Source organism: Camelina sativa, chromosome 12 (genome assembly GCF_030686135.1).
Source record: "Camelina sativa cultivar CO46 ecotype springtype chromosome 12, ASM3068613v1".
In the NCBI taxonomy this organism is placed as follows: Eukaryota; Viridiplantae; Streptophyta; class Magnoliopsida; order Brassicales; family Brassicaceae; genus Camelina; species Camelina sativa.
The window spans coordinates 2,614,461-2,624,313 of NC_141891.1; the positions used below are offsets into that span (position 1 = coordinate 2,614,461).

At 35.6% G+C, this 9,853-nt stretch overlaps 3 protein-coding genes and 1 non-coding gene across 4 annotated transcripts; all 4 read right to left on the reverse strand.

Annotated features, from left to right (window-relative positions):
• Positions 1-586: 586 nt before the first annotated feature.
• On the reverse strand, positions 587-2,657 carry LOC104729744 (NADH dehydrogenase [ubiquinone] 1 beta subcomplex subunit 9). The gene is made up of 6 exons (XM_010448740.3): positions 2,134-2,657; positions 1,976-2,017; positions 1,320-1,401; positions 1,136-1,191; positions 954-1,029; positions 587-819 (listed from the first exon to the last, which is right to left on the reverse strand). The coding sequence occupies exons 1-5, from the start codon at positions 2,263-2,265 to the stop codon at positions 988-990; spliced, it is 354 nt and encodes a 117-aa protein (XP_010447042.1). The 5' UTR covers positions 2,266-2,657; the 3' UTR covers positions 587-819; positions 954-987.
• On the reverse strand, positions 2,522-2,594 carry TRNAE-CUC (transfer RNA glutamic acid (anticodon CUC)). The gene has a single exon. It is a non-coding gene; the product is annotated as a tRNA-Glu (tRNA).
• An 837-nt stretch (positions 2,658-3,494) lies between the features above and the next one.
• Positions 3,495-5,170, reverse strand: LOC104729745 (GATA transcription factor 3). The gene is made up of 3 exons (XM_010448741.2): positions 4,846-5,170; positions 4,269-4,568; positions 3,495-4,176 (listed from the first exon to the last, which is right to left on the reverse strand). The coding sequence occupies exons 2-3, from the start codon at positions 4,560-4,562 to the stop codon at positions 3,619-3,621; spliced, it is 852 nt and encodes a 283-aa protein (XP_010447043.2). The 5' UTR covers positions 4,563-4,568; positions 4,846-5,170; the 3' UTR covers positions 3,495-3,618.
• Positions 5,171-7,941: 2,771 nt separating this feature from the next.
• LOC104729746 (small ribosomal subunit protein eS1y) lies at positions 7,942-9,756 on the reverse strand. The gene is made up of 7 exons (XM_010448743.3): positions 9,602-9,756; positions 9,429-9,476; positions 9,237-9,342; positions 8,870-9,007; positions 8,581-8,766; positions 8,282-8,482; positions 7,942-8,180 (listed from the first exon to the last, which is right to left on the reverse strand). Exons 1-7 carry the CDS (start codon positions 9,610-9,612, stop codon positions 8,082-8,084), a joined length of 789 nt encoding a protein of 262 aa, XP_010447045.2. The 5' UTR covers positions 9,613-9,756; the 3' UTR covers positions 7,942-8,081.
• Positions 9,757-9,853: the final 97 nt, after the last annotated feature.

Below are 9,853 nucleotides of genomic sequence, written 5' to 3' on the forward strand. Positions count from 1 at the left end.
GTGAACCAAAATTTCAAAAAACAACAGATTTAACCGTGGCATTGAAGGATAGCAAATTCAAAATGGGGCTAAAGGTTGGTAGAATCCAGTCCTCTAACATCTTTGCTTTGAATTCAGAATTTGGATTTGGAATCGGCATATTGTTGACAACTTGATCATATTTACTTTTACCGACCAATGGTCCTCACCAAAGTGCCATGTGATGCTTTACGACATCAATTTGCTGATATTGGTCCCCGATTCCCAAGTTAGATAAATGATTCCAAACAACCCAAAGTTTCCAATCTGTGATTCAAATTTAAATCTCCAATAGATTTGGAGAGTGTTTGTTTATACGCCTGCACTTCTAAGGGAGACGAAGTTGATTATCAAAAACAAACAATGAGGCATTCAGGCATGTCAGCCAAAGTAAAAAACAACTTTCTATAGACTCACGGACTGTAACATGTAAGTGGATCTTGTTCGGTTTTGAACCCATCTCATTTCCAAACAATTCATTCTGAAAAAAACCAACTTGGGTGTTGAAAAACCGACAGATCTTATCTTAGTTTACTATTCACTGTCGGGTATTCGATATGCATCAACGTAAGAAAAAGAACACACTTTTGATGTTTTACTGACAATTTTTCATGGTCGGAACATTCCATGATTCAAGCGCAGCTGCAAGTGTTTTATGTGAAGAAATATAAACCAAGTTGAAACAAAGATTCTCTTACTGGAACAAAACATTCTTTAAAAACAACAATTGGTCCCTCAAAGGTTTCAACCTTGAAAGTTGTTAATTTATCTGCTGAACCATAGCCACTGGATGCTTCAAAGCTGCAATAGATAACAAAACACCATTGAAACATAACGTCTTAGTTAGTGGTTAGGTTCCACTGCGACATTTACTAGAATGAAGAGAAACTACTGTGGATATGCAACCTCAGCATTTGATGATCCTCTTAACTTACTTTATTGATGGGTATGAAAATATGGAAGCTAGGTTTATGGGTTGTCTTCTAGACCATAGTTGTACACAATCTCAATCTGCATCAGTCACACACACACACACACACAAAAAAAGAGGATCAGCACTTGCGAAGAAGAAAGTGAGATCATGACAAAGGACGTGATAGAGTGAAGGAAAAGTTACCCCAGCAGGCGGAGTAGGGTTTCTACAGAACTTTGAGCCACCAGGAGCCCATGGAACTACAACAGAAAATGTGGGTCATTTGGAGGTTTGGACCGCTAAATAAAGTTCTCTTATGTGAGAAGCAGCTAACAAAACACTAGTTCCTAACAACAAGAACAATTCATTTATGGGTAAAGGTGCTTACCGATATAAGGATCAGGGTGCCGCCATTTGTTGTATTCTGATTCACCATGAGCGATCAGTTTGTCGATTCTATCAATGTCCTCCTAGAAGTACCCCAATAAAAGAATCATATCAAGAGACACACAATGAGAGACAAAGATGAGAAACGCAAATGTACACCAATGTTGTCATTGTGTAAACAGTTATAAGAATACCCTCAATAAATATTGGCTCCTCAAATGATTCTCAACTCCAGTTTTACACTATTTACTTAATCTCAACAAAAAATTACATAGAATGCATCGAAACATAAAACTCATAAGCTAATAGATTGGGAAAGCAGAGTTTCCATATTGTAATGATAATGAGTGGGATATACAAAACTCAACACAAAGGACCAACATTTTTATTTCTCTCATCTCCTACCTATTTGCAGCAGTGTAAAACAAGCATTTCACACATTCACTTATTTGATAATAGCAAAGAAATCTAAACAACTAACTAAGCCAGAGAAAAATCTAGCAAACGTGTTTCCACACACCCAAAAAAAAAAGATCCTTAATTTATCATCCGAACACACTTACATTGGCTATGTTCATATCTCTAAACTCAAATCAACAAACAAAGAAAGAGATAGCTGAAGTTGGAGGTAAGAAATGAAAGGAGAAGAGAACGAACCACATCTTGGTTGGCATTGAACTTCTCACGCAGATCAGAAGCCTGCAAAAGGAATCAACTTTAAATCAAAACCTAAAAATGCGAGATCGACGAAACAACAAATAAAGAAAAACAAAAAGTCCAAGCTTGAATCGGGAGATCTGAGAGGGAAGACTTACGTCACGGTAGAAGATATGGCGATGAACAGCCCAATTGAGAGTATCTTTCAGAGCACGGCGATACAGGATTCGTACCCTCTCCTTCTGTGCCGCTCGCCGCGCAAAGTACGCCGCCGTCGAAACTCCGCTCATTGTTATCTGATTCCGATTGATTTCGAGTCTCCCTCTCTCTCTACACACTCTCTCCTTCTTCCTTCCTCTATCTGATTTCCCCTTTTTCAACAAAGCCAAACCTTCTGTATCACTCAGAGGGAAAGAGAAGAAATATATATATTAATTGGGCCTGTGATTGGCCCATACATGAAATGGGTTTACGAAATATGAAATAGATGCTGGTTAAATTAGGAAACCAAAATCAAAAAAGAGAAGAAAAGGGAAAAAAAATAGACTCCGTTGCCGGGACTCGAACCCGGGTCTCTCGGGTGAGAGCCGAGTATCCTGACCAGCTAGACTACAACGGATTGTTGACATAGCCGTAGAAATAAATTATATAACCTAATTGCATGAACAACAAGATTACCAACAAAAGCTAACCTAGACTGTAGACTTACTTATATGCTTCATTACTTCAAGAATCAAAAGATCTTGTAAGATGCAAATCTGAAGTTAATAGGTAACGTAACATAGACTTTATGATAATGCGCTTTATTTGTCTTTCACTAGTTTGGAGAGAATATTACATATTGGCGCTATATGATTGGAAATGTTTTTGGTTGATAATGTTATGAATCAGAAAGTTAAGATTTGCTATTGCTTCTTTGAAATAGAAGATCTAAAGATTTGGATTTCGGATCAGTGGTTGGGTTGGGAAGGTCAGAAAGGAGATAGCCACATGATAAAGCTACTTTTGTATTGAAATCTAGTTTTATGAAAGAAAAAGAAAAAAACACTTAGGAAACTACTGACTACTGACCAAAGGGTCCATGGAACTGTGTGGTCCTTCTATTGTAAATCTTTATGTGACAGTTGATATAATTTAAGAACTTGTAGGTAGAAAATTAAAGCTGGTAAATGTCATGTGCTGGTAAGTGATATATGTGTATAGTGTGATGAATCATGTTGTCACCATAGCATAAACTTAGAAAAGATCTTAATGCTTGCACAAGTGAACAAGTGATGGAGTTTCTCTAAACTTAGCACAACAACTCAATGTATTCGACCTGTAAAGTAATTACTCTTATCATAATCTATTGTGGAATGTTTTGGATGGTTCTTTCATTTGGTATACGCAAAGTGTTGGCATTTATTTTTGCAAAAATACTTCAAAAAGTCTATATAAGCCACTACACATGGACCTGAATCATTCTAAGTAGTAGTGGTGGTGGTGGTCTTACATCATTAGAAGAAAAGAAAAAAAAAGATTTTGTTTACATAAAACCTTTTTTTTAAGACTAATTAATTCCTGAAACAGCTTCAATTGTTATGAAGCAAGTTGTTAAATTACAAGACTACAAGAGATAATGTTACAAAAAAAGTAGGTTTTACCTAAGTCTTATCTAACCACTTGCTGCCAAATTTGACTTGGTCTGATTTTTTAGTACTAGCTTCACCTGTTTCTTCACCCAACTCTTTACTCTTTCTCAATTCCAGAACCTTCCTATGAAGATTCGAGTGAATCTCATTAGAGAACGTCGGACTATCCGCCGGTCTGTACTCGGGACAGAGCCTACCTGACTTAAACCGGACTCCACATGCATTACATAACGTTTTAGGACCAACCGGACCGGTTCTCCACTGTGGCGTGTTGTTTGTGCCACAATGGCTGCATCTTCGTTGAAACACAACGGCCGCCGTTTCTTGTTTCTTCTTCCTCCACTTCTCTGTTGCTGCTACTGCATGTTGTTGATGATTGGCTGAAACGAGTGGCCAAACACGACCTCCTGTTAGACTGTTCCTAGACCGTTTGGTTCTTGGTTTAACCGGGATTCGAGATGAGAAGTTTGGTTTGGTTTTGTGGGTTTGTGTGAAGAGAAGTGAAACCTCTGGTGAAGAACAATCATCCACAACACGAGATACCCATTCAAGCTCTTCCACATCTTCATCCTAAATAAAAATTCACAAACCAAAAAATAAATAAAATTTTTTTTTGTTATAATTATAAGTAAAGAAAAAAGATAAAGAAGCTTCTAAATTACCGGCAAAGAAGGAAGTTGATCAAAGAGACAAGGTTGTGAACTAAAGATACAATCTTGTTCTTGTTCTTGTTCTTCTTGAGAAGAAGAAAGAGAGACAAGTTCTTCTTCTTCTTCTTTAAGTTGTTGTTGACCTTCTGAGAAATCGAGGAAACACTCAACGGCGAAATCTTCGGACAAAGAAGAAGTTCGGCTTAAATCTTCGGAGACAATCACTTGATGATGCTTGAGAGATGAAGTAGTAGTTTCTCCTCTTAGACTTGCCTTTAGGGCTCTAGCTTCTGTCCACAGCTCCATTTCACTCTTTAACAACACATATAGAATCTTTTGTTTTTAAGTTTCACTTGACATAATAATCTTTAATTCTCACTTACTATATATATATATATATATATATATATTACAAGAACCACCAATACACAAAACATAAACACAAGTAAACATATAGGAAAAGAAATGGCTAAAAAGCTAAACTTTTATGATAAACAAAATCGTCTTCGCATGCAAAGTTTCGAAAGATTAGAAAGAAGATAAGAAGGGGGGAGAGGTATAAGGGATGTGCTCATCGTATCTTTTTTACCTGACAAAGGCGAGAGAAAGGCTGAGAGAATGGCGAAGAAACAGAGGAGAGAGAGAGAGAGATGGGAAAAGTAAGAGAGGGGGCACTGAAGTTAAAGGACGATTCTTCTAGGGGTTAAAAAGGTAAAACAGAGACTTTGTGTTTTTTTTTGTGTTTGTGCTTCCAATTTCTAAAGTTAAAGCTCTTTTTTTTTTGTTTTCTTCCTTTTCTCCTAATTTTTTTTGGTTTGTGGAATATTACAAAATCTTCTTTCACGAATGATACTTTGATTGGTATCACAGAATCAATGCTTTTCGTTTTCTTTATTCATTTGCCTCTTCATTTTGGTGTAAAACGATGTGTGTGGATCATTTTTATAAAGAAAAAAAAGAAAAAGTAAATCAGGGTTAAGTCTAAATCCATTTGTTTTTGTTACTGCTTATTATGTTCTGTTTTCATAAGGAAAGCAAGAAAAAAAAAGGGGGTTAAGATTTCTTTTAATTTAACGTCAGGATTTGTTTGATTTCTTTTCTCGAGTTTTCTTTGGACCTAATCAATGAGTTCTTTACGTGGATGTTTGGCTTGGGCTTATCCTTCTTCGTCGTCACATATTGATAAGTCAGGTCTGTTTCTTTCACATTATTCAATACAAAAACTTTGATTGATTTTTATAATACCTCTTTAATTATTGTGAAGGGTTATATCATGCTCTTCTTGGTCGATGCCAATTTAGCTTGTCTTGTCACAAGGGTTGACCATCGGCTTAAACATTTAAGTTTTTTTTTTTACAAAGGTGAATATGTTATTCCATATAGTAGTATTGATGTACAATATTTTGCTTATCGTGTTAAAACTAATACTGTTCACCGATTAACTCGTGATCTCTTCTTAATTTTAAAGAAATTATCTAAAGATCAATAATGAAACTAAGTTACGAAAAATAGCTCGTAAACTTTCAAATCATGAAATCTGTTTTAAACATTCAATCTAAAACGTTACAACTGACCCGTGTTACGTCTGAAATTAACTAAATACTGAGATGGAATTGTTAGAGAAATGAGAATTTTACTTACCCACATGATGCATGAATATGAGAATATTCATGATTACATGTACACCAATGTGACCATTCTAAGAAAAGTCAGACTTTTGAATTTGTTTTAAAATTTTCTATACATTGAGTACAAATTGTCACGATCTATAATTCAGTCTAATAACATATTAGCGCAAGGCAACATTTTTTCACTATAATAAATTAAAAAAAAAAAAAATTATATTAGCATTGTTATTAGTGACAACTCACAAACAAAGGTTACGATATTATATAACAAACATTGCCATGCGGTCGCTAATGGAAATATCTGATCCGTTCTGCTATTTTTGGCATTAGATATAAGATTAGGTAACCAAAACAAATAGTATTCCGATAGAAACATTTTCATACCATAACAACAACTTCATGTTACAGGATAGAATAACGTAATATGAATCAGGACAGACGTATCAGTGGATTAAGCGAATTTTTGCTAAACCGAATTAATATAATCTCTACCGAACCTCAATTCACCAAATTTTCCAAACACACAAAAATTTAGAAACTTTTTAAAGGAGTGTACAATACAAATTGGATTCAAACACTACTCAACCCGAAAACAGCATAAATAAAGTTCTTTTATACCTATATCACGACGCAAAAACAAAAAACAAAAAAGGAAGTGTGGATTGTGGTAGTGATGGGAATGGAGAGAAGATGCATGCCACCGGTGGAGTAGAGTGGAGTTCACCAAAGCAACCACTATAGCTAAATCCTTTTACCAATATACATATATATAAATAAAATATACTACTTTCCTCACAACTATGCAATCTTTCCATTTTAGTTTGGCTTATATTAAAGAGACCACAGCTTTTATTTGCTGTTTCAAAAACCAGAGTCATAATTTGAGATTTTCTTATCTAAAATATCTTTAATGTTTTATAGCCTTGTTCGTTGATTTTGAATTTAAACACAATCTTAAGAATCTGCATATAGATGTTATTTGTATCCATAATTGACACTTGGGACAAAAATTAGGGATGGGTTTTTGCAAAAGAGTCGTCACAATCACTTAGTTTGGTAGTATACACAAATTTCATGTGTGCTTGAAAGTTTTATTTTTTGAAAAGTTTGGTAAAGGAACATTCTTTTTTAGCTGATATTTCATTTTTTTGTAAAATTAGGGGAAGAAAACAGAAAAGATTTTTAAAAAGGGAGCACCGGAGCTGGCTGGTGAGAAGTGACGAGAGCGTAATGGGCGGAAAGGAGAACGTGTCACATTTTCCTTGTTATTCGTCGATTCTAATACGCATCATCACTCTTCCCCCATTCTCTTCGTTTATAAAACATGTCGTAGAGTTTTTATCATTTTTGACGTCAATAAAATGGGAGATGGTTTCATGTGATCCATGTATTATCTATATGTTTAGGCAAAAATTGTAATATATTAGTATCCTCTCTAAGCTACAAAGTTTTACCTAATCAAACTTCACTAGTGTTGTTTCAATTTCAAACCCATTCTTCTTTTAGTGACGCAAATATGATTGTTCCAAATGTATTTTGTTTTTCACATAAACATTAGACAAAAACGAAATAGAGACACGAAAAAAAAAAGGAAATCAAAAAACATAATCATTCAGTTTTAACTTTTAACAAATCATAATCCATTTGAACCACTACATATTGACAAAACAACGTAATCATTCATCACGAAGCATATATAGTCAAAATAAAATCCAAATAAATCTCAAGTTTCGACTGACCAAACAAAACTTATCATTATTCGCATCAAAGACACGATTTGAGAGAAAACTGTGATAGAAATGAAAGAATCAGAAATGCTAATTGTAGCACTACACAAAATATACAAAAATTAGCTTGGAATTAGGTATTTCACGACTCGTTATTCTTAGAGTTCCAAGTACACAATGGCCGCTGGTGTGTTGATTCGTTATATGAAAAAGACAAAAACCATTGACAACAATCTAAAATTTTCATTAACTGTTTCATATGTAGTTGCTGTTTCTTTTTTTTTTAACTATAATGCTGGAACGATATAAAAGGAGGATAAACAAGACGAGTAAATAATAGTTCATCCATCAAAAACGAGTCAAAAACAAGTCGCACTGAAGAGAGATCTCTTAGCAAAAAAACACCATATCAATGGCGACATAACATTAAGTTTTTTTAGCCAAAGAAAAACAAACAAATCTATAATCCCCTAAGCTCCGATGATTTCTGTTGGCTCCTCAGCAACTGGCTCATCAGCTGCCCTGTCTACCTTCACACCAACATCCTCTGCTGTGTAATCTCCATGCACCTAAAGGAAAAAACAAGAAGAACAAAGTTCGATCAGATTTTTCTCCATGGCTATACCAAGACTGATGTAACAATGACGACAATAATGTGATTTCAATTTACCTCCATGAGCTTTCCAAGGTCAAACTTGGGTGCCTTGAGGATCTTCACTTTACGGATGAAGACGTTCTGCAATGGGTAGATGCTTGATGTTGCCTTCTCAATTTCTCTTCCAATGGCTTCTGGGATGAACTTGGCAACAAGAGCCTTAAGGTCACAAGATGAAGCCTCCTTCACCATAATCTCACTCATCTTTCTGCGGATCTACAATGAACCAATAATCATTTCAAGGAAAATGTTAATCTTCAAACAACAGAAAGACAATACTAATAAACACATATTATGATAATGTTAATAATTACCTGACGGATTTGGCTGGATTGAGCATAACAAGTACGCTTCACTTGGTTAGCACGTCTCTTTGTGAAGGCGATACAGAAGAGCCTCAAGGTGAAACCGTCAGTGGTTTTCACATCAACATGGGCTTCAATCAAAGTCTGCCACTTCTTCACCAATGACCTTAGCTTGTCCGTGGTGAAATCCATACCCTATAAATCATAGAATTAAATCAGTAAATTATTCTAATATTCCCCAAACAACACAACAACAAATCAAAAAAGAAGCAAGGGGTGGTCGTCTTTTCAAACTTACCCAGAACTGGGTCAACACATTCCTTCCCTGAACATCCTCAGCTCTAAGACGGATCTTCCTGTAAGCATTGTCCTCATCTCCTTGAAGATCAGCAAGAGACACCTCAAACACTCTGTGCTTCAGTCCCTCAGAGGCAATCTATTCACAATACAAAACCATCCAAAAAACAAAGTCAGATTCGAACAAAGGGATCAATCTGAAAGAACCCTAGCTATTGCAATTCCTAGAATCCCAACAACGAAAGACAACACAAGCAAATGTCTATCTCTAACAACTAACATTACGCAAATGACTATTCTCTACCCCTATCTTCTCAAGCAAATGTACAGTGAAACCCTAATCTAATAGACATAAGAGACATGATTACCTTGGTACCCTGAGTCCTGGAGACAAGAGTCTTTCCAACATTCCTGTGGGTGAATAAAGAAGGAGCCTTCACGTCATACCAGTCCTTCTTGGAAAAAGGATCAACACTACACCAAAAAATTACAATTTCTCAATACACTGATTTAGATTTTAGAAATCTGAAATAATCATTCAGGGAATAAGTTACACTTACAGCTTCTTCTTTCCTCCTTTCCTACCCTTCGAAATCCTCTTGTTCTTACTGTAAGCATCGGGAAAATAAGAATAGATCAGTACATGATTACTCGAAGTCGAAGCTATCAAATGAGAGATTACGATACCGAATCGAAGGAAGAGATAGATGCAAAGAGAGAGAGGGAGATTTACCCGACCGCCATGGTTAGAGATCTTCAGATGGTAGCGACGCCGAGAGCTACAGTGAAGAAGAAGATGAAGAAGAAGCGGCTTCAACAACTGAGAGAATGACCTAATTCACTGGCATTTCATTTATATATGTCTAGGGTTTTGTATCCTTCAGTTTTTTTTTTTTTTTTTGACTTGAATAAACTTAATAGTTAATGGATCTGATTTCAAAAAAGCCCAATGGTTCTAAAGAGAGCCCAATAAAAAAGCCTTTCT

Bases quoted from the DNA above. Each gene is read 5' to 3' on its own strand.
- LOC104729746 (XM_010448743.3), bottom strand. The intron at 8,483-8,580 runs GTAATTATTAAC...GGTTCATTGTAG, and splicing joins AATCCAGCCAAATCCGTCAG to ATCCGCAGAAAGATGAGTGA. The intron at 8,181-8,281 runs GTAAATTGAAAT...TTTTTCCTTTAG, and splicing joins ACCTTGGAAAGCTCATGGAG to GTGCATGGAGATTACACAGC.
- LOC104729745 (XM_010448741.2), bottom strand. From the start codon at position 4,562: ATGGAGCTGTGGACAGAAGCTAGAGCCCTAAAGGCAAGTCTAAGAGGA. The intron at 4,177-4,268 runs GTAATTTAGAAG...ATTTTTATTTAG, and splicing joins ATCAACTTCCTTCTTTGCCG to GATGAAGATGTGGAAGAGCT.
- LOC104729744 (XM_010448740.3), bottom strand. From the start codon at position 2,265: ATGAGCGGAGTTTCGACGGCGGCGTACTTTGCGCGGCGAGCGGCACAG. The intron at 2,018-2,133 runs GTAAGTCTTCCC...TTCCTTTTGCAG, and splicing joins GCCATATCTTCTACCGTGAC to GCTTCTGATCTGCGTGAGAA. The intron at 1,030-1,135 runs GTAACTTTTCCT...TGACTGATGCAG, and splicing joins ACCCTACTCCGCCTGCTGGG to ATTGAGATTGTGTACAACTA.